General features: G+C 46.1%; 1 protein-coding gene across 2 annotated transcripts; it reads left to right on the forward strand.

The window, feature by feature from the left end:
* Nucleotides 1–60: 60 nt before the first annotated feature.
* On the forward strand, nt 61–25603 carry ENO2 (enolase 2). 2 transcript variants are annotated; one of them, XM_033173104.1, is made up of 12 exons: nt 61–290; nt 9232–9333; nt 12136–12231; nt 12459–12517; nt 15127–15196; nt 16017–16150; nt 17447–17669; nt 19971–20168; nt 21009–21210; nt 21325–21433; nt 22120–22178; nt 24607–25603. In XM_033173104.1, the coding sequence occupies exons 2-12, from the start codon at nt 9249–9251 to the stop codon at nt 24674–24676; spliced, it is 1305 nt and encodes a 434-aa protein (XP_033028995.1). In that variant the 5' UTR covers nt 61–290; nt 9232–9248; the 3' UTR covers nt 24677–25603. The 2 variants fall into 2 exon arrangements, with proteins under 2 accessions (XP_033028995.1, XP_033028996.1); XM_033173105.1 differs by lacking the exons at nt 61–290; nt 9232–9333; nt 12459–12517.
* Nucleotides 25604–27062: the final 1459 nt, after the last annotated feature.

Below are 27062 nucleotides of genomic sequence, written 5' to 3' on the forward strand. Positions count from 1 at the left end.
CCCTGCAGCACTGCCGCCCCTCCCTCCCTCCTTCCCCCTCTCTCTCCATCCTCTACGTGCTGTTTGCAAAGCTCCCTTGAAATCCTGACTCATCCCAGCTCTGGGTCACATGCTCCCGCCCAGGCCCTATCAGGGGCGGCTCCATCCCACTGTTGCTGCTTTTGCTCTTCCTGCCACTGCCTCAGAGGACAGAGCTGCTCCCCTTCGCATCCTGTATCTTTCCTCTCGCCATCCATCTCTGCTTAGTGTGCTGCTGCCTTGGCCAGCCTTCCTGCTTCTGCCTTAGGAAGGTAAGTGGCTTCCCCTCTCCTCCTCCTCCTCCCGCAAGGCGAAACCCCTATCCCTCCACATCTCAAAATACTATCTCAGACCCTCCAAGGGTCCCTATTTTCCAGGGACAGTTCTGGATTTACAGAAGCCTGTATTTGACCCTGCCTTTCCTTAGGACGTCCCTATTTCCATCAGAAAAATGTTGGAGGGGTCTGCTGACTATCCCACCACCATCCCAAGAATTGATTCTGCTTCTCCCCATCCTCCAGCCTTCGCTCATGGGCTTTTGAGATTTTTCTTGCCCCGACTCCTGCCAGTGCCCCTCTTGGTGGGTTGTTGTGCTGGAGGCATCTGATAAGGAGGGTGCTATTATTAAGTCTGCCTTTGCTGGGATGGCAAGGGAGTCTGGCAAGCACAGGACTTTGCCACCCCAGGGATAAAGCTGTGCTTCTTTCTCTCTCCCCCCCCCTCCGCACTCCATCACCATCACCCAATAATTGTGTGGCAAGGTTGCAGCTATGCCAAGCAGCGCTGCCCAAGGAGCCAAAAGTCATCATAAGGTGGATTCCTGGGCTCCAGTTAATACGGAAGGGGAAGCGATGGGAACCAGGGAAGCGAAGCCCTCACTGCACCATCTCACAGCAGCTTGTATATTCTTGGTACCAATGGCTTCCTCTGGGTTCCCAGTTCTGCCTCTCCCGCCCCAACCCTTATCCCTGCTTATCTGGCCCTGACCTCCTTAGAGGACAGTGCTTTTGGCTCTCTGCTCCCCCCCCCCACTTCTAGCTTGGAAAATAGTTGTGAAAGGAGGGGGGGCAGGAAAGAGAGAGAGAGAGAGACACGGAAGGATGAGTAGGAATGGTTCAATAGTGTGGGGGGGGGCAGCCTGCAAAAGTCCTTCCTATTCTGAACCCAAGACCCTTGGAAAAGGACTGGGGGGTGGGGGGAGAACAGATCAGGCACACAGCCAATGGCTTTGTCTAAGCTCTGTCCGAACCGGAATGAATCAAAAGGCAAAGCCAGCAAAAGCACAGATGAGCCGCCGGGAATTTATTTGGGCTGGATTGCTGACAGTTTGGGCTCTGCTGCAGAAATATTGATGCCCGGGAAAGTCCTCAGTACATCTGTGCACACAAACACATGCAGGGGGGGGGGGGAGAAGTTCCTCTTGAAACTGGGGCAAGGACGTTTCCATGATCCTGGGTCCTTGCACCCCACTGAGAGTGCCTGTGGCATCTGCACAGACTGGGCAAGCCGTTTCGGAGTGCAGAGCAGCTGTTGGAGCAGCTGACGGCGGGAAATACCGACCCAGAAGGTGCTGCAGAATATGGTGGGAGGGGAATACAGACCTGCGTAGGTGCCGGAGAATCCCTGCCTTGTTGGCTGAAATTCCCAGGCACCAGAGGCTTTTCCTGGCGTGGTTATCTGCATTTTTTTGCAGGTTTTAGCAGTGCAGAGGAGACTAAACCCTTAGCAGTGCTATGCATTGCACCTTTTCTCTTCTTCTCTTTCCTGCGCTGTATCAGGATCCATCTCTTCTCTCTCCCGCCACCTACTGTGGTGTTTGCGGCCTTCTCCTTCCTGCCCCCCCCCCCTGTTCATAGTCTGCCCTTTGCGTCACACACAATGCAGGTGGAGGGGTGTCCATAAATCTCCTCCTGGCACAATATCAGGTCAACGTGCTGTTGCCATTCTTCTAAAGATTCTTCTTTCCAGGTTGTAGCTGTTTCTGGCAAAAAGAGCTTAGCAACAACGAATAAGGCGGGAAGTGAGTAAGGAAACAAGTCAACTGATAACTGATCCTAGAAAGGAGTCCTTGCTTGGTGTGTGTGTGCGGGGGGGGGGGCTAAGGGTGGCAGGATTCCTCTGCACCTCCTCCATCACATGTTCCCATGGCATTTGTGCATTAGCCATGCACAGTGGCACCTCTGCAAGCTAACAAGTAGACACAACTCAGATATTAAAATTTGCCAAAACCAGTGGGCAAACCACTTGCTCTCCTGAGGACTTTGTCTCTTCCCTTGGGGCCAGTAGCCTAGAGAAGATGACAGATGTGAAAATGGTCTGAAGACACCTGTCACAGTGATATGGCTGATGCTAAGCAAGTCTGGAAGGGGGTCTGCTTCAGAATTACACAGCACTCGATGAGATCCTTTGAGAAAGAGCCCGAACACAATAATTTTGGTCAGCAAAAAGGGCACCTCCCTGAGTTTGCCTGTGCCGTTGCTCAAGCACCAATCCTGTACCTAAGCACACCAATCGCAACGGATGACATGGAGGTGGTAAGAACCTCAGTACATGGGAGGACGTACCTGAGAGTAAGTCACATTGAAATGAATTGGCCTTCTCTGTATAGTGTTGCACTGTACATGTGGCAAATATTTGCTGCCGGAGTTCCCTGGCAGGCAGAGTGAGATGTAAAAGTGGTAAGTAAACAGTTACAAATAAACCTCCCGCAGGAAAATGCCTTCACATGACCCAATCTTTCTTTGTTTTAATTTGTGCTTGCGGGATGTGCATCATCTTTTTTTCTTTTTCTTTAATAATAAACGGGGCCAAAAGCCTAGGTAAGTGTGTCTAAAATTGCAGCCTTAAGTGGCCAACCCATTGGGGAATTATGCTGTATAGTGGAGAAGTCCACACATTGGATGTAGCTTAATAACACTATCCAATGTCCCATCCTGTTAAAATTACACAAGCCAGGACGGGACAGAGTGTGTCTTTTGTCATCCGTGATATTATGCATCCTACTTATTCCATGAATGCAGAAAATTGCAGGATATGGGAGTGGGCACAGAATTCAGCTTCCTCCATTTTTAAGATAGCAGCTTTCTAGCCCTTATGGAGGGCTGTTTGGAAGTATAGCGGGAAAAGCTTTGGTGAATTTCAGGAGCCAAGATCGTTGAGAAATAAGATGTCTATTTGTCAGGGGCCAAGGCTTCAGTGCCTTAGCTCCTCGCCCTTTCTAGTGATTAGCAAAACCAGAACAATATGTACCAAATAATAAACATTGCAGAATAGTGTACTTTTGCCAAATAAGAAATTCTGCAGTTTGCTCCATCTGCAGAATTTATGCAAGTCACAGAATCCAGTTGTTGTTTTCTTTGCATTGAATTTGGATTACCTGGCTTCATAATTATTTTAGCATAGAATACATACATGCTCTTCAGTCATTCCCATGACAGATGCACAAGCACTTCAGATGAATTCTTAGTGGTGATGGAGGTGCTAGTCTTTCACCAGCAACTTCCATTGCCGTCTGAATGCTGGATTCCTCACAACAGAGGCACAATCGGGGACGACATCCGTATCACACCTTTGCAACCAAAGAGGATCTCTTGCAACTTGCTCCGGCAAATATGTACACACACAGCCTATTGTACATGCAGTCGATTTCAGATAGGACGACCACTTGCAAATCACAAAAAGGAGGGAATGCATTACCAAGGACAAACATGTGCATATGCTAATGTGTATAAAGGAAAATTTAGAAATAATATACTATAATTTAAATAAAAATAAAATGCACCTCAACCCTGTGGAGGAAACTGATGAAGTGTCCTGTGTCCGTTCAGGTACTAACTACTGGTGGGCAACTTCAGACCCCCTGTTCTTCCTTCTTATGGTTATCATAGAATCATGGAGATGGAAGAAACCCCCAAGGGTCATCTAGTCCAAACCGCTGCAATGTGGGAATAAGTTCTTTATTTTTAAACTGGGCTTGGACCAGGCAACCCTTCAAACAGAGGATGCCTTCAACTAGAGGGTCGTCCTATGTACTGGGACACGGCCACCCTAATTTCAAAGAGTGGTTGTAATAAGGGATTGTGCTGTGGGCATTCATTATTTTTATTGTGAGCCGCTTTGGAAACCAAACTTTGCTGCGAAGCAGGGTATAAAGGTAATAAATGGGTGTGCACTACATCAGTCATTGTTGAAGGGTGTGCTGTCTTGAAAGCACAACTGCAAGTTAGGTCTTTTTCTGATGCCTTGTATCACCCCTATTAGTGCAGAGCAAAGGAAAATTCACCAGCTCTGCTTTGCTTCCTCTATGATCTTGCTGCTTTCAGGCCCAAGACCAGCTTCTTGAATTTCATTTACCTTCCATCTCGGGCAGATGGAACCTGCGGTCTTCTTCCCAAGCCTTCCGGAATAGCACAGATCTGTTGGGTATCAGTGATTTCATAGGCTCAAGGTCAGATTACTCAGCTTGCCTCTCCTAGCATGGGAGGCACTGAATCCTATGCTGTTGTTCGTGGAGAGAATACACTTCAGACACCAACGCAGATCCCCCGGGGAAATCAGCATGAAGGCAAATGTGAACAGGCAACAATCAGGAGAGGATGTGTGGGAACTTCTCTAGTCTCGCCTAAGCGCTTTTGGCTCTCCTCAAAACTCATCCGGTGTTTTTATGTCGACTCACCTCAAAAACATCTGGAGCGTGCCAGGTTGGCAAAAGATGACATATGTTACCTCAGTAATCTGACAATAACCCAAAAGGGAAGGTCAGGATTATTCCCCCCCCCATGTTACAGCCAGAGGGGGATAAGAGACTTGCGCATCAGTTTGTACCTGAGGTGAGATCTGAGCTGAAGATTTCCAGCCTCGCAGCTCAAACACTTTGCAACTATTTTGTGTGCATGCTATACATTGAAAGCACATTCAAGGCACGCACAGCCCTCAAAGAATTCTGGGCCCTGTAGTTTGTTCTGGGTAGTTGGGAACTGGAGCTCTGTGAGAGGTAAACTACAAGGCCCAGAATTCTTTGAGACAAAGAATGTGCTTCAAATGTACTTCAAAGGTATAAATGTTTGCAGAACCTATGTCAGCTCTCTGGCAATGATATTTCATTGTGGAGGAATGTAATTCCACTGTAAGCTTCTGGTCAGAGGAAACTGGACAGCGGAGATGAGGAAGGAGAATGTTGAGTTGGTCCACGTGGCCTGCTTTTGTGGGAGCATGTTGCCTCCATGAAAGGCACTTGGATCTAGAGCAGAGCTCATAGCTCAGGTTTCTGACTTAAACCGCTGTGGGGCTGAACCCTGCAGCATAGGCCAGGGCTTGCACACCCTCCCAACATTTTCAGACGAAAATAGGGACATCCTATTCTACATCAGGAAGCTTCTCCCGCATTTGATATTTCCACACACATAGACGTCATGTACACATCTACATCTGTCACCTTGAGCCAATTGCAACCTCTCCTCTGAACTTACCTCACAGGATTGTTGTAAAAAAATAATAATGAGCGAGGGAAGGGATCATGTACATCTTTGACAGATAAATGGAATGAAATAAAATGTTGGTGGTATGCCGCCTTGAGTCCTTGTCAGGGAATAATGATAACGATGAGAGAAAGTGTGAGAATGATCAGGAACGTACCAAAGAGTAAATCCTATTGAACTCAGTGAGACTTACTTCTGAGTAAAAATGCTTAGGATTGCAGTTTAAGGTTGCACCATCTTTAACCAGTTACCTGGGAGTCGGTTCCATTGAATACAGTGGGACTTACTTCTGAGTAGAACATGTAAGGCTCCATTTACAATTAAGGAATAAACACTCCATGCATTTGGAGTGCTGCTGAAGCACTGCAATTAAATAAATTGAGGCGGATTGGTAACCTTTTCCTTCAAAATTATAGGAAGGGCTTCATATGCCAGCTTCACCATTTCCTTCATTTGGTACAGGGATTTTATTTTCAGTATAAACAGGACTCTGTTTTTGCACCCACCCACCACTTCTAATTGTTCTCTGAGATGTGGAGGGGAGGGGAAAGGAAAACCAGGACATTCCCAGATCAAATCAGAAACCAGGATGGCTTCTGTAATTCTGGGACTGTCCCTGTAAAATTGGGACACTGAGAGCATGGGGCAAGTTGTGTGTCTCTTGCATTGTCCCTTTTCATTCACAAGCCCATTTGGACTCCTTGGCCTTCCCTTGGCAAATGCACAGTGAGTTCCTTTCCCCCCTAAGAAGGATTTTCTTTGCAAAGGGCATGCTCCTTTTCTGTCGGAGAGAAAGCATCTGTGCTGCAGAATCTGTAAAGAGTAAAGGGACCCCTGACCGTTAGGTCCAGTCGCAGATGACTCTGGGGTTGCGGCACTCATCTCGCTTCACTGGCCGAGGGAGCCGGCATACAGCTTCCAGGTCATGTGGCCAGCATGACTAAGCCACCATTTACCTTCCCGCCAGTGTGATACCTATTTATCTACTTGCACTTTGACGTGCTTTTGAACTGCTAGGTTGGCAGGAGCTGGGACCCAGCAATGGGAGCTCACCCCATTGTGGGGATTCGAACCGCCAACCTTCTGATCAGTAAGCCCTAGGCTCTGTGGTTAAGACCACAGCGCCACCTGCGCTGTACCACACCTTAAAGCAGGAGTCCTGTGCGCTGCGCTCTGTCAGAGGGAGCTAGGCCTTCATTTGTGCCCTGGTTCGCAGGGACTCAGCCTCAGCATCTCACTTTAGGGCCAGAGACTCAGACTGGAACATATGAACTGAAGGTACTAAGGAAGTGCAGAATGCACAATTCACAAATATCACGAATTAGAGGCAGGTCTTCCAGAACAGAGGGTGCTGGTTTATCATTTTCTAGAAGAGGTGGTAAAGACAGTGACTGTAATCTGCTTGACTCGGCTGACTCATTTGTATGTCGGCTGCAAGACCAACACGTCTCACCAAAGACACTGTGCAGAATTGCACCACCTACCTCCAGGATCCTTTCGTTCAGGACAGAGCTACGTGAAGCAGAGTTGTATGCAAATATCTGCATTCAGAATGGCTGAGTTCACACGAAATGCTAAACCAGACCTTTGGCAGATTAATATTCTACAGCCCTTTAGATGTGGGAAGGGGAGATTATTGCTTTGCCTTCATTTTAATTGTTTTTATCCTGTGTTTTATTCTGTGAACTGCGCTGAGATCTTACGATGAAGGGTGGCATATAAATCAAATAAATAATAACAATGATAGTGATATTGATGATGATGATGATGATACATGAGTGTGTGAATACTCAGAGGAAAAATCATAATCGCTTCACTCCTCCACAGTTCCTGTTGCCACACTGCCTGGAGCCAAGCCATGGTTTGGTTTAGTGTTACATTTGAGCTCAGACTTCAGATAAACCACCAAGTGTATCCCAGGTTTGTTCTTGGTTTACCTCTCATGGTTCGTCTGGAAGAAACAAGCTGTGAGCTGAGTTCCTATTTGTCATGGACAGGTTGGATGCAGAGGAGTGGTGAGAGGAACCAGCTGGGGAACCCCGGAGGGAACCCTCAGGGGAAGAAGGCTCACAGCCAGGGGATTGGTGGTGGGACAACGAAAAGCATGGAGAAGAGGAAGCAAACCAGTTTCCTCACAGCGAGAAGTGAAGCTACAGGGAACCAGGCAGAGGGACTTCTTGGCAGTGGCGCCCTCCCTGTGGAACGCCCTTCCATCAGATGTCAAGGAGATGAGTAACCCTAAACTATATGGTAAAAAGGTAAAGGACCCCTGGACGGTTAAGTCCAGTCAAAGACGACTATGGAGTTGTGGTGCTCATCTCACTTTCAGGCCAAGGGAGCCGGCGTTTGTCCACAGACAGCTTTCTGGGTCAAGTGGCCAACATGACTAAACCACTTCTGGAGCAACAAGACACTGTGACGGAAATCAGAGCGCACGGAAATGCCGTTTACCTTCCTGCCGCAGTGGTACCTATTTACCTACTTGCACTGGGATGCTTTTGAACTGCTAGGTTGGCAGGAGCTGGGACAGAGCAACGGGAGCTCACCCCATCGGGCAATTCAAACCACCAACCTTCCGATTGGCAAGCCCAAGAGGTCCAGTGGTTTAGACCATAGCGCCATCTGTGTCCCAAAACTATATAACCTTTAGAAGACATCTGAAGGCAGCCCTGTATAGGGAAGCTTTTTAATGTTTAATTTTTAAAATATTTTTATATATGTTGGAAGCTGCCCAGAGTGGCTGGAGCAACCCAGTCTGATGGGCTGGGTACAAATAATTAAATGTTTAAAGTGACCTTTGTTAAGAAACCAGAAGCCTTTCTTTTAGGAATAATTGAATCTGAAATACCTAAAGATCAGAAAAAGTTATTTATGTATGCAACCATGGCAGCTCAAATGGTGTTCGCCCAAAAGTGGAAATTAGCCCCAAACAAAGGACTGGCAACAAAAGTTACTGGAGTATGCAGAAATGGCGAACCATATTGGAAGATTAAGAAATCAAGAAGAGAGAATTCTTAAACAAGAGTGGGGATCATTTATTGAATATTTAAAGAACTATTGTAAGGACTGACTTAAACACAAGCAGATGGTGAAATTAAACTTCGGAGTATAAGAGATTAATTATAATTAGGCCATAATTGGGAGCCAGTGTGGTGTAGTGGTTAAGAGCAGTAGACACGTAATCTGGTGAACCGGGTTCGTGTCTCCACTCCTCCACATGCAGCTGCTGGGTGACCTTGGGCTAGTCACACTTCTTTGAAGTCTCTCAGCCCCACTCACCTCACAAAGTGTTTGTTGTGGGGGAGGAAGGGAAAAGGAGAATGTTAGCCGCTTTGAGACTCCTTCGGGTAGTGATAAAGCGGGATATCAAATCCAAACTCCTCCTCCTCCTCCTCCTCCTCCTCCTCCTCCTTCTTCTTCTTCATGCTGGAGAGGCAGAAAAAAGAAGAGATAACTTAGGTAACTGCAGAAAGGGGGGGAGGAAATTGATAACAATATTAAATGTATAAAGAATATTTGATATGTAGTGTAACATTTGAAAATAAATTTATCATTATCATTATTAAACATGCTGTTCTTTCTCCAAACCCTCTTGAAGCTTATCATGCCGTTCATTCCATACTGAGGCCAAGTGGCCCTTTGATGCAACTGAAGGTGGTGTAAGAGATCATGGAGCAGCAAGGGCATTGGAACCAAAATCCAGGTCCCATTTTCCTCTCTCTTTGTTCTCCTCCAGGAAAGACCAGCTCCGCCATGTCTATTGAGAAGATTCACGCTCGGGAGATCCTGGACTCTCGTGGGAATCCAACCGTGGAGGTGGATTTGTACACAGCTAAAGGTATGTATTGGCTGGAGGGGCAGCAAACTGCAGGAGGCAGCTGGCATCTCAGCCGCAGTCCAGGGCATCGTGCTGCTAACGGATTAGCTCAGTCCCAAGGCAGTGAGCCGGAAAGGGCAGGAGGCGCCAAGCGGAGGTGGCCTGAGGCTGGAGCTGTGCCTCTCCCTCTCCCTGGCAAAGTCACCACAGAGCAAAAGCATCTAATTTTAGCCGTGCTCTGTGATGCATTCCCACTTTTGGAGCAGGAGATGGTTGGGAAAGGCAGAGAAATGAGACATATTCAGACTCCCGCTGCGCTGGCTTTTTAAAAAGCAAAGAGCAGTGCATGGGTTTCGTTCTCCCGTCTCTCACACACACCTTTCCACAGGCCTCAGGGTAGAGGTACTGAGTATTTAGCCCATGAAGAACAGCTACCAGACCTGTTTCCATTGCTGCAGCACTTGCTGTGTTAGGTGTCTGAGAGACAATAAAATAAAAACGCTTTAATTGGCATAAATACATACTTAACTGCAAACGGTGAGGCACACCAGGTGTCCGCTCAGATTCTCAGGAGTAAAATCTGTGCCTGGGAAGGCAGAATCAAGGGGGCAGGCAATTTCCACATTGGTCTGTGGACAGCTTTTGCTATTTACTCCGCCACCCTTGACCCAGGGGGGTGAGGTAGAAGCCAAGCTGTTTCCCTGCCTGTGTATGAGGTCTAGCAGAAATTGCTGCCCTGAAGCTGCTGTTTGCATTTCAGGGAAGCGTCCGTTGGTGCCAGTGTAGGCTTCCACTGTAATGCAAACAGCAGCCTCGGAGAGAAATGGTTAAATGTTGCCACCCCACCTGCACAGCCCCTTTGCCTTCCCCAAATTTTCAATTTACGTAACGAAAAACTAACACACTCTTGGTGCTCATATAATTAATGCTGGGTCTAGTTTCCTGCAAGGGGGATAGCCTTGCTGCAGTGAAATAGCTGTTTGCAGCTGGGCAAACGCCACAGCAGCGAACTATGAAAATAATTAAATGGTGGGTACCACACCCTCCAACATTTCTCTGATGAAAACAGGGACGTCCTATTCCATTATTATTATTATTATTATTATTATTATTATTATTATTATTATTATTATTATTACCCAGCCACTTTGGATGGCTTCCAACATATAAAAAACCATAATAAAACATGAAACATTAAAAAGCTTCCCTATGCAGGGCTGCCTTCCGATGTCTTATAAAGGTTGTATAGTTACTTATCTTCTTGGCTTGGGGGGTCGCATAACTCCATACCCTCCACTGAAAATAGGGACATCCTATGGGAAAGCAGGATCTGATTCTGGGATCAAATCAGAAACTGGGAAGGCTTCTGTAAATCTGGAACTGTCCCTGGAAAACAGGGGCATTTGGAGGGCCTGTGTTTCATGGTCCTAGTCATGGCGTCCATTAGATGCCTTCGACACTATTGCAATCACTAGACACAATAGCAATGCGTGTGCTCTCAGGGAGGAGAATTGCATTACTCCAGGTACAAAATCTCTGTTTTAATTTAGAATATAGCTCAGTTGGTGCAGCATGAGACTTTTAATCTCAGGGTTTGTTGGGGAAAATATTCCTGCATTGCAGAGGGCCCTCATGGTCCCTTCCAATTATAGGACTCTGTGGATATTGTATCCTGCTTTATAGCATCAAGAGCAGGCATAGGCAAACTCTGCCCTCCAGATGTTTTGGGACTACAACTCCCATCATCCCTAGCTAACAGGACCAGTGGGTCAAGGATGATGGGAGTTGTAGTACCAAAATATCTGGAGGGCCGAGTTTGCCTATGCCTGATCAAGAGGCACTCTAAAGCTGTGTTATGCGCCATTCCTTTAAAGCACATTCAAAGCACATCCTTTCCCTCTCATTATTATGGGTTTGCTATGGGTTGCTGGGAACTGTAACTATGAGGGATAAACTACAGTGACCAGAACCCTTTGCGGGAAAGGATGTGCTGCGAAAGTGCTTCAAAAGTATTGCGTGTACACAGATTCTGATAGGATGCTGCATCATCCCGCTCTGATTTTCGACTTACCTGCACTGCACACAAGGTGGATAGAGACCACTGCTGGAGCAGCCTCACAGTTGGCAACAGATCTCATCACACATACACAGCCGACAAGGATTTCAATAGTTATGCAGAGAAGTTTAGGCCAGGCCAAAGCCAGAAACCTTTAATAATAATAATAATAAGTTTTTAGTGGGTCTAAATTAGGGTTGCCATATTTCAAAAAGTGAAAATCTGGACACAAAAGTTGTCGAGCAAAATTCCAAAAAAAGAGAGAGAGGTTTTTGAACACTTCCGACGTGGGTTGCCATAAGCCTGGGTTTCCCCAGACATTTTTGCCGGTTTCTGAAAATTCCTCCCAGACAACTGTTTTCGACAGAAGAATCCCAGATATGTCTGGGAAATCCCGGATGTCAGGCAGCCCTACCTATATGTGCATTCTGAAGGGTAATCTTAACTCATGGTTTTAAGCAAAAAATTGAAAACAGGTACTTTGATAGACTTAAAGCGATTTAACCTAACAGTGTTAATTAAATTAAATTAGTCTTTGGATTCATTGGTCATAAACAGTCGAAAGGGGAAGTAAGTGGACTTCTTATGGAGCGTTTGGTTAGAAAACACCAGCTGCATGTTTTTCATTGTTTTTAAAGAAAAGAGTTTTAAGGTGACTTCCTTAAAATGACAAGGCAGATGTTTCATCAGAGAAGAGTTGTGGGCTTAGGTGACGTTGATGGCTGCTCCCCTTAAAGTTTTCCACCTTGATTTTCACTCCTCCCTAGGGATGTTTCGGGCAGCTGTTCCCAGTGGCGCTTCCACCGGCATCTACGAAGCTCTAGAGCTGCGTGACAACGATAAATCCAGATTCCTTGGGAAAGGTAGGGGTATTCCAAGCTTCTGCCCGTAGAACTGGCAAGCGACAATTCCAGAGTCCTCCCTCTCTTTCTCTCTGTGTGTGTTTTTCTGCTTTTGGGCTGGCCGAAACAGCAGGTGTCAGCCAGTGAAATTGCACAGTGAAGAGTGTGTGGCCTTGTTGTGTGCCTTCCTTTCTCTGCCTCTGTTTCCTTCTGCCTCTGACACTCTCTGTGTCTTTTTCCTTCTGTAGGGGTCCTGCAGGCGGTGGATCACATCAACAGCACCATTGCCCCTGCTCTCGTGAGCTGTGTAAGGATCCCTGTTCGCTCTTCTTTTTCTCAGCGGTTCAACTTGCGAGTCTTTCATTCTCTCCCTCTCTCTCTCCCTCCCTCCCTCTCTCAATCTCTATCTGTCCCTTCATTTCAACCTGCTTTGTTTTCTGGATGCTCAACATACTATCTCTCTGTGTGCATGCATGTGAGTGAGGGAGTGTGTGTGTGTCTGTGTGTGCATTGTCAATGATGGAGGAATATCTTTTCCTCCGGAGGCCTTTGTAGAGAGCAGTGACAGCACCAATCCTGTGTACGGACAACAGCTTTCCAGAAACCTGAAGGAGGCACAAGATGGAATCTACACACATATAAAAACCGTTATGAAAATGCTTTTTTTTAAAAAACATTTTTTTAAAATAAGTTGAAATTTCCATAAGGCTCACCATTGTCATTTAGTGTCATTGTATATTGCACTTAAAACACACTTAAAATGTTTTATTTGTAGCTGTATAGCTGAGTCCTGATACAGCATTGACGCAATAACCAGAAGAGGCCAAACTTGGGTCTCCAGCTGTTTTTGGACTACAGCTCTCATCATCCCTAGCTAGCAAAACTAGTGGTCAGGGATGATGGGAATTGTAGTCCAAAAACAGCTGGAGACCTAAGTTTGGGTAACGCTGATCAAGAACATTGTAGATACATTCTAGAGAGGGCTTTTAATCTGCTGGCGCCATGCCTCCTTCATGCATTTTATGGGCAGTCCAGACAATGTTGCAACCCTCCTGCCTTTGGCCACCCTTTCACCATTTTTTTTCTCACTGTGAAAAATCCATTAAGGAAGAGAAAAGCCCAATAGCAGTACAAAGTCTTTGGTGCAATGGGAGGAGTTATGACTTCCTAAGGCTGATGGGAAATTGAGTCCAATAAAATCTGAGAAGGATGGGGAGACCCAGGTTCCTCACCCCTGCCGTGTTGCCTGCTGTGTGTTTCCAGTTTCAGAGCCGTTTTGTGCCCGGCACCGCAAGTCCGTTCCCCTGATTTACTGGCTCGCCGCTTTAATTAATTGCTTGCTTCCTGGAATTAGGTTCCCTCAAACCACACACTTCAATTATCTATTTAATTAGTAGATTACATCGAAAACAGCAGTGTAGGTTCTGGCTGTAATCCTGTACGGTTGCCATCCTCCAGCCTTCTACTGCTTACACCTGAGCAAATTTATGTAGATTCCAGCTGCAATCCTGTAGGACTACAACCCTCCATTGTTGACACTCTCCCCTCCAACCCCCGCCCCCAGTTGTGAGAATAGAAAAGCACTACAAACAAGCAGGGGAAAATCAAGTTTTCTAGGCAGGTTGCGAATATGACTAGTATACCCTCCAACGTTTCTACAGTGAAAGTAGGGACTGCCTATTCCATAACAGTAGTAGCAGTAGCAGTAACATGTAGTAGTAGCAGTAGTAGTAGTAGTAATAATAACAGTTGTTGTTGTTGTTTTGTTGTTGTTGTTATCATTTTTATTTATACACCACATGTCTTAGTGGGTTGCCCCAGCCACTGGGCAGTTTCCAACATATATAAAAACACAATAAAACATTAAACATTAAAAAGCTTCCCTAGACAGGGCTGCCGTCAGATGTCTTCTAAAAGTTGTATAGTTACTTATCTCTTTGGCTTGGGGGTCACATAATGCCATACCCTCCATTGAAAATAGGGACATCCTAAGGGAAAGTCAGAAGTAATAATAGTAATAATAATAATAATAATAATAATAATAATAATAATAATAATAATAATAATAATTAATAATAATTAATTATTTCATTATTTATACCCTGCCCATTTGATTAGGCTGCCCCAGCCACTGAGGCTTCCAAAATATATGAGAACATAATAAAGCATTTAAAAACTTCCCTTTACAGGACTAACTTCAGATGTCTTCTAAAGGTTCTCCTTGGCTCGGGGGGTCACATAACTCCATACCCTCCAACATTTCTCTGGAGAAAATAGGGACGTCCTAAAGAAAAGCGGATGTTCCTATTTTCATCAGAGAAATGCCGGAGGGTATGTGGGACTTACAGCCCTGTTGGTTACCACAATTACTCAGAAGTCAGATTAGCCGCAGTCATCTTGCCCTGTGCTTCAAGACCCCTTTTTAATTTTTGTAAATGTGCTACTTCATGAATTATTTTTAAAAACCCAACCAACAACGCAAGCATAAATAAAACTGGGTGCCAAAATGGTGATGAGACACCCTCACTTCTAAATGACAGGAGAAGAGTTCACCAGTGAGAAATGGACAGAATTGAAGGGTACCTGTAGATGATCAGCTGCAATTCTGTCTATAGCTTGCAGCCGAAGAGCAATGATTTGTAGCGCTAGGTAGGATCACATCTTCACCATACATTTAAAGCACATATCTTCCCCCAAAGAATCCTGGGGGCTGTAGTTTCTCCCTCACAGAGCAGGCGATTCCCAGCAGTCTTAACAAACTACAATTCCCAGTATGCTTTGGGAGGAAGTCATGTGCTTCAAATGTTTGTTAGATGTGCTTTAAATGTATGGTGTGGACCTGCCCTAAGTGTCTAGAAGACCTCTAGACAGCCTTTTATTCAGACTTCCAATTTGAGAGATGTTTTCTTTCTGCAGGGCCTTTCAGTCGTGGAGCAAGAGAAGATTGACAGCCTCATGCTGGAGATGGACGGGACAGAGAATAAATGTAATGCCTCTCTATTCATAACAAAAAGTCTTGTGGGAGGGGGCCAGAGGGGCAAGTTGGGAGAGCAGCCAGGAGCAAGATTAAAAGGCACTAGCTGAGGTATGGAAGTGTTAAAAAAAGGTCGTGTGTCACCCCCACTCTCTGCAAGATCCCATGGGGTTCCAGGCACTCACCTGTGTTCCTTTAGAGAATTGAGACATGGCAGAGACTGTTTGTAGTTTTAAGAAATGTGGTTTATTCACCTATTTACAATGTTAGTCTGCATGGAGGGGATCCAGATCTTACAGTATGGTCATTTAGAGAGAGAGTTCTCCCCCACAGCAGTGCAGCCAGTGGAGTCCAAGGCATCATTCCCAGCCAGCCTGCCCAAGATGGATCCCAGTCTTCCTTCTTCTTCCCAGCCCCCCTTGCTCAAAAACTCTTTTCCTGTCACTGCAAACACGCCCCCCATCACCTTGGCACCATCTGTCTCCCCAAGCCATAGGATTCCTCTCGGATGGCCCACCCAGCCCCTATTGTCATGTTAACAGATTTGCCAATTGCATAAGCCAGCCCAGGGATTCTTTGTCTGCAACAATTCTGCAGCTTGTACTTTCATCCATATCTCAATTAATCGAAATCCTACTATTTTATAGTGTTTAGCCACCAACACCCCCAAATCTATAACACAAGGAATCCAGGGCTAGACTAGTAGCAGGTGCTACGGGGCTGGAAAGTTGATTGTACGATCTTTGGGGACAGGGAACCTATATTGCTTTGTTGAATTGTCCTGAGCAATGGGCCATTGATGGTGCTTACCTAATTTTTACGATGTTCGCAGCCAAGTTTGGAGCCAATGCCATTCTGGGTGTCTCCCTGGCTGTGTGCAAAGCGGCGGCTGCGGAGAAGGACATTCCCCTGTACCGACACATTGCTGACCTGGCCGGAAATTCAGATCTCATTCTGCCAGTACCGGTAAGCATTTAATCACTCCCGATTTCACAAGGAGAACCCAAGGGGATGTCGGAGGCTGTAGAGTAACCATATATGCAAGGAAATGGAAATCCCTTACTAGGAGAAGAGAGGTCACACCTACCTCAGTTCTCTGCATACCCTTTATCGCCACGCTGCAAGTGTAACCTTGCTTCAGCTCTGCATTGTTGTAGATATTATTTTTGTGCAGTTTGAAGTGACTGGAAGCATAAGAACTAACCCCTTTTGGAAATGAATCATTGTCCAGTCCCATAAAAATAAGAATTTAAACTTTTATTGGCAGAACTCTTCAGAACAAAACATAAGCATCAAAGATACAACCAAAATATCCATACAATGTCTTGTATGGGCTCAGCATCTTGCAAAATATGAAATAATCCGAACAGACCTATAAGCAAAGGTCTCTTTCTCTCTCATACCAAGAACAAACTTAGTTGGTCTCTAAGGTGCTACTGGAAAGAAATTTTTATTTTGTTTTCTCTTTCCACAGCCTGCATTCCAGCCTCCATTGGCTGTGTACTCTCCCTTCAGGAGAGCTTCATTTACATCCTCACTCCATGGCATTTGGGAGAGAAATTCTAAAGGCAACTCCCTTTCAAAAAGGGAGATTTGCAACCCAATACCTCTCACATGATCTAAGGTTACAACATTCACATGTTAGCTAACAGAGAACAACAATCAGTTAGATAATCATTAACCCATTAAGTAGCTCAGAGTATGAAAAAAAACAAGAAATTTTTCATTTTCTCTATCTACTTCTGGAAATCGGGTAGAAGCTAGCAGAAGTTTAGTACTCATTTCCATTTCAGTTGTTTCCGGGGGGCGGGGGGCGGGAATCAATCTGCAACCCCAATAACTTGGAAACTGTGCAAGTTTTGCTTGGAATGTCACTGCCATTTACAGGATGAAACTTGGGGCATTATCCCGGCATATGGTTCTTTTCCGCCTTTTGAAATAACACGACATGATGCAATATCCCTCAAAAAGCCAAAGTCCTATAACACAACAGGTGTAAAAGGAATGTTGGAAATCAGGTTGGAAGCGCTAGCAGAATAGCCAGTAAAGTGAATGCAATAAACCTCACATCGGAATGCAGCCTTGGGATTGGTTCCATGTAAAATCTTTGGGTTGCTAACAAGACCTTCTCAGGACCCTCATGGAACCTCGGCTTCCAGGGCATTTTGTGGGAAGCCATGACAGTTAAGGCCCACGTAAATTGACAGTGTAGGAGTCCTCTAAGTGAGTTTCCACATCTTTCTTCTTCCCAAACTCTCCCAGGCCTTCAACGTGATCAATGGGGGCTCCCACGCTGGGAACAAGCTGGCCATGCAGGAGTTCATGATCTTGCCTGTTGGGGCTGAGAGCTTCCGGGATGCCATGCGCATTGGTGCCGAGGTCTATCACAATCTCAAGGGTGTGATCAAGGACAAGTATGGCAAAGACGCCACCAATGTGGGCGACGAAGGAGGCTTTGCCCCTAACATCCTGGAGAACAGTGAAGGTGAGAACAAGAACAGAGTGTAGAATTCCAGGCTCTGCACTCCCTGCACCTCTCCCACTGAGTAGTATTGAATGACACAACACAGCTTGAATGGGATTATGATTATGATTATTATTAATTGGATTTATATGCCACCCTATACCCAGGGGGTCTCAGGGCAGTTCGCAGAATAAAATCAAGATATAAAATCACAAAATACCTAATAAAAATAAAAAACAGCAACCCAATACTCCCCTCCACACACACACACATACACAAAAAAACACATTTTAAAAGGGCATAGGATGTAAATCAGATCAACCAAAGGCCTGGTTAAAAAGGAACGTTTTTGCTTGGCACCTAAAGGTGTATAATGAAGGCACCAGGCAAACTTCCCTGAGGAGAGCATTCTACAGACAGGGAGCCATTGCAGAGAAGGCCCGTTCTTGTGTTGCCACCCTCCCGGCCTCTCGAGGAGGAGGCACACAAGGAGGGCCTCAGAAGATGATCTCAGGGTCCGGGTAGGTTCCTATGGAAAGAGGCTATCCTTGAGGATCAAATCAGGCCACAATTTTATTGACAACAGAGGTTTGGCATAGGCACTGTGTAGCTTCCAACATTTCTCCAATGAAAATAGGAACGCCAATAATAATAATAATAATAATAATAATAATAATAATAATAATTATTATTATTATTATTATACCCCCACCCATCTGGCAGCATTGCCCCAGCCACACTGGGCCTTTCCGAGCTGCCCTAGACACCTGCCTGAATCTAAGAACAAGGGAGGTGGGGGGCGCATTTATTTGACTTGCTCCAGAACCAGAAGTTGACCCCAAACCAGCTAGTGAGACAGTTTGCCATAGTTTTTAGCACCTCCGCAAGTGGTGAATGTGGCTGTTGTCAAACCGGCACTGGGTTGCCCCAGTGATTTAACTGTAACAATTTCATGGTGAGCACCTATTTTTATTTTTTTTGGGGGGGAGCACTGTCTAGCCCAAGGCCTAGGCCTGAGGATGTTCACCTCTCTGTGAAGGATTAAAGATAAAGGTAAAGGGACCTCTGACCATTAGGTCCAGTCGTGTCCGACTCTGGGGTTGCAGCCCTCATCTCACTCTATAGGCCAAGGGAGCTGGCATTTGTCCGCAGACAGCTTCCGGGTCATGTGGCCAGCATGACAAAGCCGCTTTCTGGCGAACCAGAGCAGCGCACAGAAATGCCGTTTACCTTCCTGCTGGAGCGGTCCCTATTTATCTACTTGCACTTTGACGTGCTTTTGAACTGCTAGGTGGGCAGGAGCTGGGACTGAACAATGGGAGCTCAACCCGTCGCAGGGATTCGAACTGCCGACCTTTTGATCTGCAAGCCCTAGACTCTGTGGTTTAATCCACAGCGCCACCTGGGTCCCACCTGTGAGGGATTGGTGAGATGCTGAAAAGGCTCTAAGCTGCCTTATCAGAAAAGGGAGTTTTTCACAACAGGCATAGCAAAGGAAGTGATTCCTCACTCTCTTGTTAATGGCTCCATAATTTGCTACTTCTGTTCCCCACCGACAGGGCCACACCACCACTTTCCTTGTCCCTTGTCTGTGCATTCAATATTATGTGGTTTAGTAGTCTCTTGATTGTGTGTTGTCATATGCTGGAAGTCTGCAGAGTCTTTGCCATGGCACTTGGCTGCTATGTTCACCATGCCATAGTGACATCCAGATTAAAGGATAGCAATACAGTATACGGGGGACTACTCCTGAAGACAGTTCAGCTGGTACAGAATGTGTTTCCTGAACTCCTCAGAGCGAGCTGAGCTGCTATAAATGTATTGCCAGAAGTGCAGCAGCAGAGATCATTCAGTGTGCAGCATAACAGTTAAATTTATGTTTAATGCAATGTGTCGTTTGGTCCTAAGGCTTCACTGTGCACATTTGCTTCAAACCTGCTTCTAACATCTGATTTTATTGGTATTTTTATGCATACTTTAGGTAAACCACTTAACACAAACCACTTCAATCCTGTTAAATACTTCCAGATTAGCTGTTTATTCACACACACTTTTGTGATTATCCCGCAACTTCTAGGGCAAATATCCTATCGCTTTCCACATTGCCAAATGTCCAATAAGGAAAGTGTGATGGAAAACTGCTCAAGAAAGTGCAGGGTAACAACCACTAGCTGGCATTGTTGTCTAACCTCTGTGCAAATATATTAGGGTACATGCTTGATAAACAGGCCTCTGCACGAATTGGTCTGGAAGCTGAAGAGCCTTAAAAGATAGTTTTCAAACATGGCAGATGCTTGTGAAATCTCCTTTCCTACCTCTCAGCTCTGGAACTCCTTAAGGAAGCCATTGAGAAAGCTGGCTACACTGACAAGATTGTGATCGGCATGGATGTGGCCGCATCGGAATTCTACAGAGACGGAAAATATGACTTGGACTTCAAATCCCCCGATGACCCCAGCCGCTACATCTCCGCTGATGAGCTGGGTGACCTGTACCAAAGCTTTGTAAGGGATTACCCAGGTGAGTCCACCGTGCCTAAGGCCTCAGTACCAGGGCACCAGATTGTGGAAGTTTTTGCTCTTTGCCGAATGGGAACAGGAGCAATGGGTTGCTGCAATACAATGGTAGCTTGGTTCTCAAACGCCTTGGTACTCAAACAACTTGGAACCCAAACACTGCAAACCCGGAAGTAAGTGTTCCGGTTTGCAAACTTTTTTCAGAAGCGGAACGTGCTCCGTTTTGAGTGTTACGCTGAGGTCTGCCTGCTTTTGCTATTTATTTTGCGTTTTTGTTTTTGCGGCTCTTTTTGTTTTGTTTTTGTGACTGTGTGGAACCCAGTTCAGCTACTGATTGATTGATTGATTGATTGCATGACTGCAAGTATGTCCTTTATTGCTTTCATTTTATGGATCAATGCTCTTGTTAGATAGTAAAAGTCATGTTAAATTGATGTTTTAGGGGTTGTTTTTTAAAGTCTGGAATGGATTAATCCACTTTGCATTACTTTCTATGGGAAAACGCACCTTGGTTTTGGAATGCTTTGGTTTTGTTCCAGTAGCACCTTAAAGACCAATTTAGCTTGTTCTTGGTATGAGCTTTTGTGTGCATGCACACTTCTTCAGATACACTGAGTGTATCTGAAGAAGTGTGCATGCACACAAAAGCTCATACCAAGAACAAACTTAGTTGGTCTCTAAGGTGCTACTGGAAGGATTTTTTATTTTTTATTTTGTTTTGACTATGGCAGACCAACACAGACCTACCTGTAACTGGATCTTTGGTTTTGGACGGACTTCCGCAATAGATTAAGTTTGAGAACCAGGGTACCACTGTACTCTCGTTTCCCCCTTCCCTCTGCAGTGGTGTCGATCGAGGATCCTTTTGATCAGGATGACTGGGAGGCCTGGTCCAAGTTCACAGCGAACGTTGGGATTCAGATTGTGGGGGACGACCTGACCGTGACCAACCCCAAACGCATCGAGCGAGCTGTGGAAGACAAGGCCTGCAATTGCCTCCTGCTGAAAGTCAACCAGATTGGATCAGTCACCGAGGCCATCCAAGCGTGAGTCCAGCTAAACCGCTCTGTTCCACAAGTGCCCGGTCGCGTTCCCTTCCAAGAACGTTAGACCTTTTGGGACTGAGGCAAATCCACTGAGTTCGTTGTCTCTCTCCACAGCTGTAAACTGGCCCAGGAAAATGGCTGGGGGGTGATGGTGAGTCACCGATCAGGGGAGACTGAAGACACCTTCATTGCGGACCTGGTGGTGGGACTCTGTACTGGCCAGGTAAGTTCTGGGTGGGGAGAAAACGTGTACTGGGTGTTTTCTGGAGAAGAAAGAGGTAAAGGATGGAGCAACCATGTCAGCGTAGAGACATAATCTCTTTCTACAGCCAGAGGTAACTCAAGTGTCCCATTGCAGAATAGTGGGGCAGGAGAGTTGAAAATACAGTGGTATCTTGGTTCTCGAACGGCTTAGTTGTCAAACAAATCGGTTCCCAACGCTGCAAACCCGGAAGTAAGTGTCCCGGTTTGCGAACGTTTTTCGGAAGCCAAACATCCGACACAGCTTCTGCTTGAGTGCAGGAAGCTCCTGCAGCCAATTGGAAGCTGTGCCTTGGTTTTCGAACATTTCAGAAGTCAAACAGACTCCCGGAACAGAATAAGTTCGAGAACCAAGGTGCCACTGTAATCCCAATATATTTCATATCTGGCAACCAACGTACCCCTTTGGTTTCAGATAGTACATGATTAGACGAGTCTAAAAAGACTGGAACACAAATTTTCACAGTCCTCTAGCGGCTGTGGCAGCTCATTTACCAGAAGTAAAGAGTTGCCGAACTGCACAGGCAAAAGCCAATTTAAAATATCCACTATGCACTCATGCCTTTGCTCATGATGCGCCTGTTCCCATTTGTAATGCTGGTGTGGACCCTCCATAAAATATTGTTGCATTGACATTGACTTTTGCAGATAAAGACGGGAGCACCATGCAGGTCCGAGCGACTGGCGAAATACAATCAGTTAATGAGGTAAGAAACAATGGAGGGAATGCTGGCATATTATCAGTTCGCATTACAGCAGGAGTCGGCCTCTGTGCAATGAGCGAATGCAGGCAGGCAGCTTTGGGGAGCTAATCACCATTGCAGAGCTTAGGGAAGACTTGAGTGTAAGTGGACCATCACACACACAATGATGGAACAGCATGCAAGTCTAAGATCTCTTTCAGCTTCTATCATGCAATGCCACAGGAAATTGAGGGACACACTGTCAGTTTATACAGTCTTACCTTGGAAGCCGAATGCCTTGCGAGTTGAACATTTTGGCTCCTGAACGCCGCAAACCCAGAATAATAATAATAATAATAATAATAATAATAATAATAATAATAATAATAATAATTTATTTGTACCCCGCCCATCTGGCTGGGTCTCCCCAGCCACTCTGGGCGGCTTCCACCAAACATTAAAATACATTTAAAATATATGTATTTTAAAATGAGTGTTCAGGTTTGCAAACGTTCTTTGGAACCCAAACGTCTGGTGCAGCTTCCGCGGCTTCTGATTGGCTGCAGGAGCTCCTTGCAGCCAATCGGAAGCCGCGTCTTGGTTTCAGAACCTTTTGGAAGTTGAACGGAGTTCCGGAACGGATCCTGGTTGACTTCTGAGGTATACGACTGTATAAGGATGCCTTGCCTTTCTCCATCTAAATCAGAAAAAATCACTAAACTGCCCCTAGCATTGGTTTCTAAGACACTGGTAGAAGATTAAGAATGGGGTCCCCAAATGCTTGCTTGGGTTAAAAGTGGGTGCTGGGTCTGAAAAGGATGAAGATACCTGCTGTAAGGCATGGGCTCCCCAAAGCTGTCCATAAAAGGGTTTTGTTGTCCATGGTCCTGAACAAGAACGTTGAGCATCTTAGTCTTCCATTATTCTCCGAGGAGTCTAAGCAAAGTTCTCCACACACAGTATTTGAAAAAGCAGCGCATGCCTTTGTCATCAAAATGGCATGAGGGTTTATCTAGATTAGATTAACATTGCCAGACACAGATGTAGTTCTGTTCCATCAAACCATGAAACGTTACCAAAACACTCCCATACATTGTTCTAGCAATACCAGTGCTTTTTTCTTCTTCTGGGGGTGCTGAAGGGTGTGCAGTCCCAGCACCGCTTTTTCTAGAAGAAAAGCACTGGTTAAAAGTGTGGCACTTACTGTAACTAGGTGGGCCGGCTTGCCCCCGCCTTTCAGGGAGCCAGCAATGCGCGATGTGCTCACGTCACACATGCATGCCGGCAAACATGCTGACTTGTCGTGCGCGAGTGACGTGGCCAATGTTGCACGGTGTGTGCACACACAGCATGGGGGATAGGAAGGGGGCCTGGCCCCCTACTTGGAATTTCTTTCGAGGGCCCAAGGTTCCTCCCCCCGCCCCCCCAGCTGGCGCCCCTGACCGTAACAACTTCATGTTGAGTACTGGCACCTTTTCTTGAAGAAAAGCACTGAGTAATCCCTACGACAACCAAGTGTTATTCCCACATCTCGGATGAAGTTGAGAGAATAGGAGCTTGCCAAAGGCCAACAAGTGACTTCGTGGAAAAAGACGGATTCTAACTGGGGCCTTCCCGACCTGTAGCTTGTACAGCGGGGTTTGTTTGTTTTTTAACGTAATTGACTTCTGTGCTTTAATTCCAGCAGAACCTAACCGCCTCTGGTTTAGATACGTCTGCTCTGTGAAGCAGGGCCTGTGGCAGGGGCGTAGCAAGGGGGGGGGGGCGGGCCGCCCCGGTTTCCATAATGGAGGGGGTGACAAATAGGCCAAAAAAATTTTTTTTTGAAAAACAATTTTGATTTTTTTTTTTGAATTTTTTTTTAAATGCCTGCTCCGAAGGTCTTATCTTACTATACTAGGGATTATATAGCTATATATGAAATTTCATGCATATCAGTTAATATCTTGACCCTCCTCCACCAAAATAGCTGTTCACTTGGCTGTTTTCCTATGTCATGAAGGCTGAAATTTCAGTTCAGAGAACACTTACTGTTGCTCCCAACCCTAACCCTGCGGAAAGCCATCTAATTAGACTTTAATTTGATTTTGAGATGTTTTTAGGAGGTAATTTAATTATTGTTTGATTTTATGCCAATGTTATGTATCTGGTGTTAGCCACCCTGAGCCCGACTTTGGACGGGGAGGGCGGGATATAAATAAAAGTTTATTATTATTATTACTTGTTATTATTCCTTTGTAAGAAAATATGAAATAATGTAAAACCATTTTTGCGGGGAGGGAGGGTCAATCGGGGGTTGACAAGAAATTTTCCGCACCGGGTACCACCTGACCTTCCCATGCCTTGGGGGGGGGGTGACAATTTGTTTTGCCCCCAGGTACCAATTTACCTAGCTACGCCCCTGGTCTGTGGTGTGAATATAATGGCCTGCCTTTCTCTCTGCCTTCCACAGGATTGAGGAAGAACTTGGCGACGAAGCCCACTTTGCCGGGCACAACTTCCGTAACCCGAGCGTCCTATAAGCCCTGCCCTCGGCACACTCTGGCTTGCCTGCTGACTTCCCAGTGCACAGACTCTGAGTGCCCCTTTACACCACACCCTCCATTTCCCCGGCTCCTCTGTCTCCTGTCCCCATTCCAGCTACCTCCTCTGGCCTCTCACTGGAGTCGCCCCCCCCCCCGCAAGACGTGTCGAGAATGAAGCTTCCCTCTGCCCGTCGCAGGGTGGTGCTCCAAGCCAGCTTTGTATGTGTGTGTTGCGCGCAGTGTCTTCTCTCTGGGCCTGCTTGAATCATCTTTGCACCCCGGTGTAAAGTGCTGTGAGCGTGTTTGCCAGGATGTGTGGCGAGGACGTGCGTGGCTGAAGTTAGCCCTATGTTCCCCCTCCTTTGTTGCCGCTGGGAGTCTGTGTTTTACTCCTGGATTATGATTGTGTTAAAAACCTTCGTAGCGCTTACTGTCAACAGCAGGTTTCTGTATGTTCTAGCCTGTCCCTGCCAGCCTTCCAAGTATTCTTTTTTTTTGTTTTGTTTCGGGCAGTGTGTGTGTGTGGGTGTGTTTGTCTGCGTGGTGCCATACCTACACCTGCGACTGATCTGAAACTTCTTTTGGTTTGTGTTTTCGGGCGACACAAAGGCAACTTGTGCTGCTGCAATACACCGGGTCCTTATGCCATGCTTTGTGGGGTGTTGTGGGTCAGTGCATTGTGGGCGTGTTGTTGTGATCAGCATCCTGCTCAGACCGCTCTCTCTTTCTCTCTTTCTGGTTGTTCGGTCACACGGCGCTCCTTTCCCCATCACCTGTTCCCCACCTTGCTCTCCTATCACTTCTGCGTCGACCTCCAGAAGTTTCACCCTCAACTGAGCAAGCGGAGAACCTCCCCACCCCGAGACACATGAGAAAATCAACCAACAGACCAACCCTCAAAATTAAATTCTGTTTCACACCTGAGCATCGTGCCTCTGCCTCAGTGTCTTTGTGGTTTCTCTTCTGGAAGATGAAAAGTGGACGAGCTCTGTGCAAGGGGAGGAGTCTCGGATTTGCAGGTGTGCTGAGAGCCAGTGTGGTGTAGTGGTTAAGAGCGGTAGACTCGTAATCTGGTGAACCGGGTTCGCGTCTCCACTCCTCCACATGCAGCTGCTGGGTGAATTTGGGCTAGTCACATTTCTTTGAAGTCTCTCAGCCCCACTCACCTCACAGAGTGTTTGTTGTGGGGGAGGAAGGGAAAGGAGAACGTTAGCCGCTTTGAGACTCCTTCGGGTAGTGATAAAGCGAGATATCAAATCCAAGTTCTTCTTCTTCTTCTTCTTCTTCTTCTTCTTCTTCTTCTTCTTCTTCTTCTTCTTCTTCTTCTTCTTCTTCTCCTCAGACTTAAGTCTGAAAGATAGCGCCTGACCATTCAGAGGCTGGATTGTTGGATCAGAGAGGAGGCTTCCCTGGGTGGGGCAGCTGCTATGCTGACTTCCAGTTAGGGCGGTTGCTTTTGCTTACTGGAAGAAGATAAGGAAGTTGGCATGGTGCAAAGGCACCAGCGGACTCAATCTGTCACTCCTCACAGGGTATTCGCACCCCGCTGACCTCCCTGGCGTCTCGCTCCTCTCTCTCCTGGCAAGCAGCAGCAACCCACCTGCCAGGAAGCTGGGGTACCAGCATCCACACCTAGTGAGCCGCTTCTGGCCTGAGTAGAGCATAGTACAGACCATAGCACACCTCACTAGTCAAGAGTAGATGGATGCTTCAGGGACGGGGCCAGATATTATTATTTGAGGGGAGGGGGAGCAGGCAGAACAAGCAGCAATTCTCATCATGCCAAGGAGAAAATATTCTGCCCACTTGACTCTGGTCTTTTACTCTCAGATTTTATTCCTTCCCCTGGAGAGCCTAAAAAGGAGGCTAATGCCAGAAGTTGCTGCTCAAACCCTGAGACCTGAGGTGGATCTACACACAGGAAAAAACCACTATAAATAAGTCAGAAATTAAATCATTATAACAAAAGGGGGGACCACTATGAAAAATCGCTTGGACTTTTATTTTGCTCTCTGGCACCATCTGGTGTTGCATGTTTATAACGCATTCAAAACACTTGTTTCTTGACTAATGTAGCTGAGTCCCTGGTAAAGAGAAAGAAGATAGACACCAAGGAGAAAGGGTCCATTTCTGCTGCACTGTGTGGCCCCTGGCCTTCCCATCCCATAATTCTACCAACCACAACCCTGCCTGTTTTATAGAGCTGCAATCAACTGCACGGTGTTAGAGGAGTTTCTAAGAAAATCCTTCTCATTTTCTGAATTTGCTTTAAAAACAACAACTAATTCTGTTCCGCCCACCCCAACATTAACAGTGATTGATATTTTGGAAATAGGGACAGCAACCGAGACAAGGTGATGAAGTACTGAATTTAATAAGTCAT

This window comes from Lacerta agilis, chromosome 16, assembly GCF_009819535.1.
Source record: "Lacerta agilis isolate rLacAgi1 chromosome 16, rLacAgi1.pri, whole genome shotgun sequence".
NCBI classification, from domain to species: Eukaryota; Metazoa; Chordata; class Lepidosauria; order Squamata; family Lacertidae; genus Lacerta; species Lacerta agilis.

Coding starts and splice junctions, on each gene's coding strand:
- ENO2 (XM_033173104.1), top strand. CDS start 9,249: ATGTCTATTGAGAAGATTCACGCTCGGGAGATCCTGGACTCTCGTGGG. Junction 20,169..21,008: donor CTTTGTAAGGGATTACCCAG/GTGAGTCCACCG, acceptor TTCCCTCTGCAG/TGGTGTCGATCGAGGATCCT. Junction 22,179..24,606: donor AAATACAATCAGTTAATGAG/GTAAGAAACAAT, acceptor TGCCTTCCACAG/GATTGAGGAAGAACTTGGCG.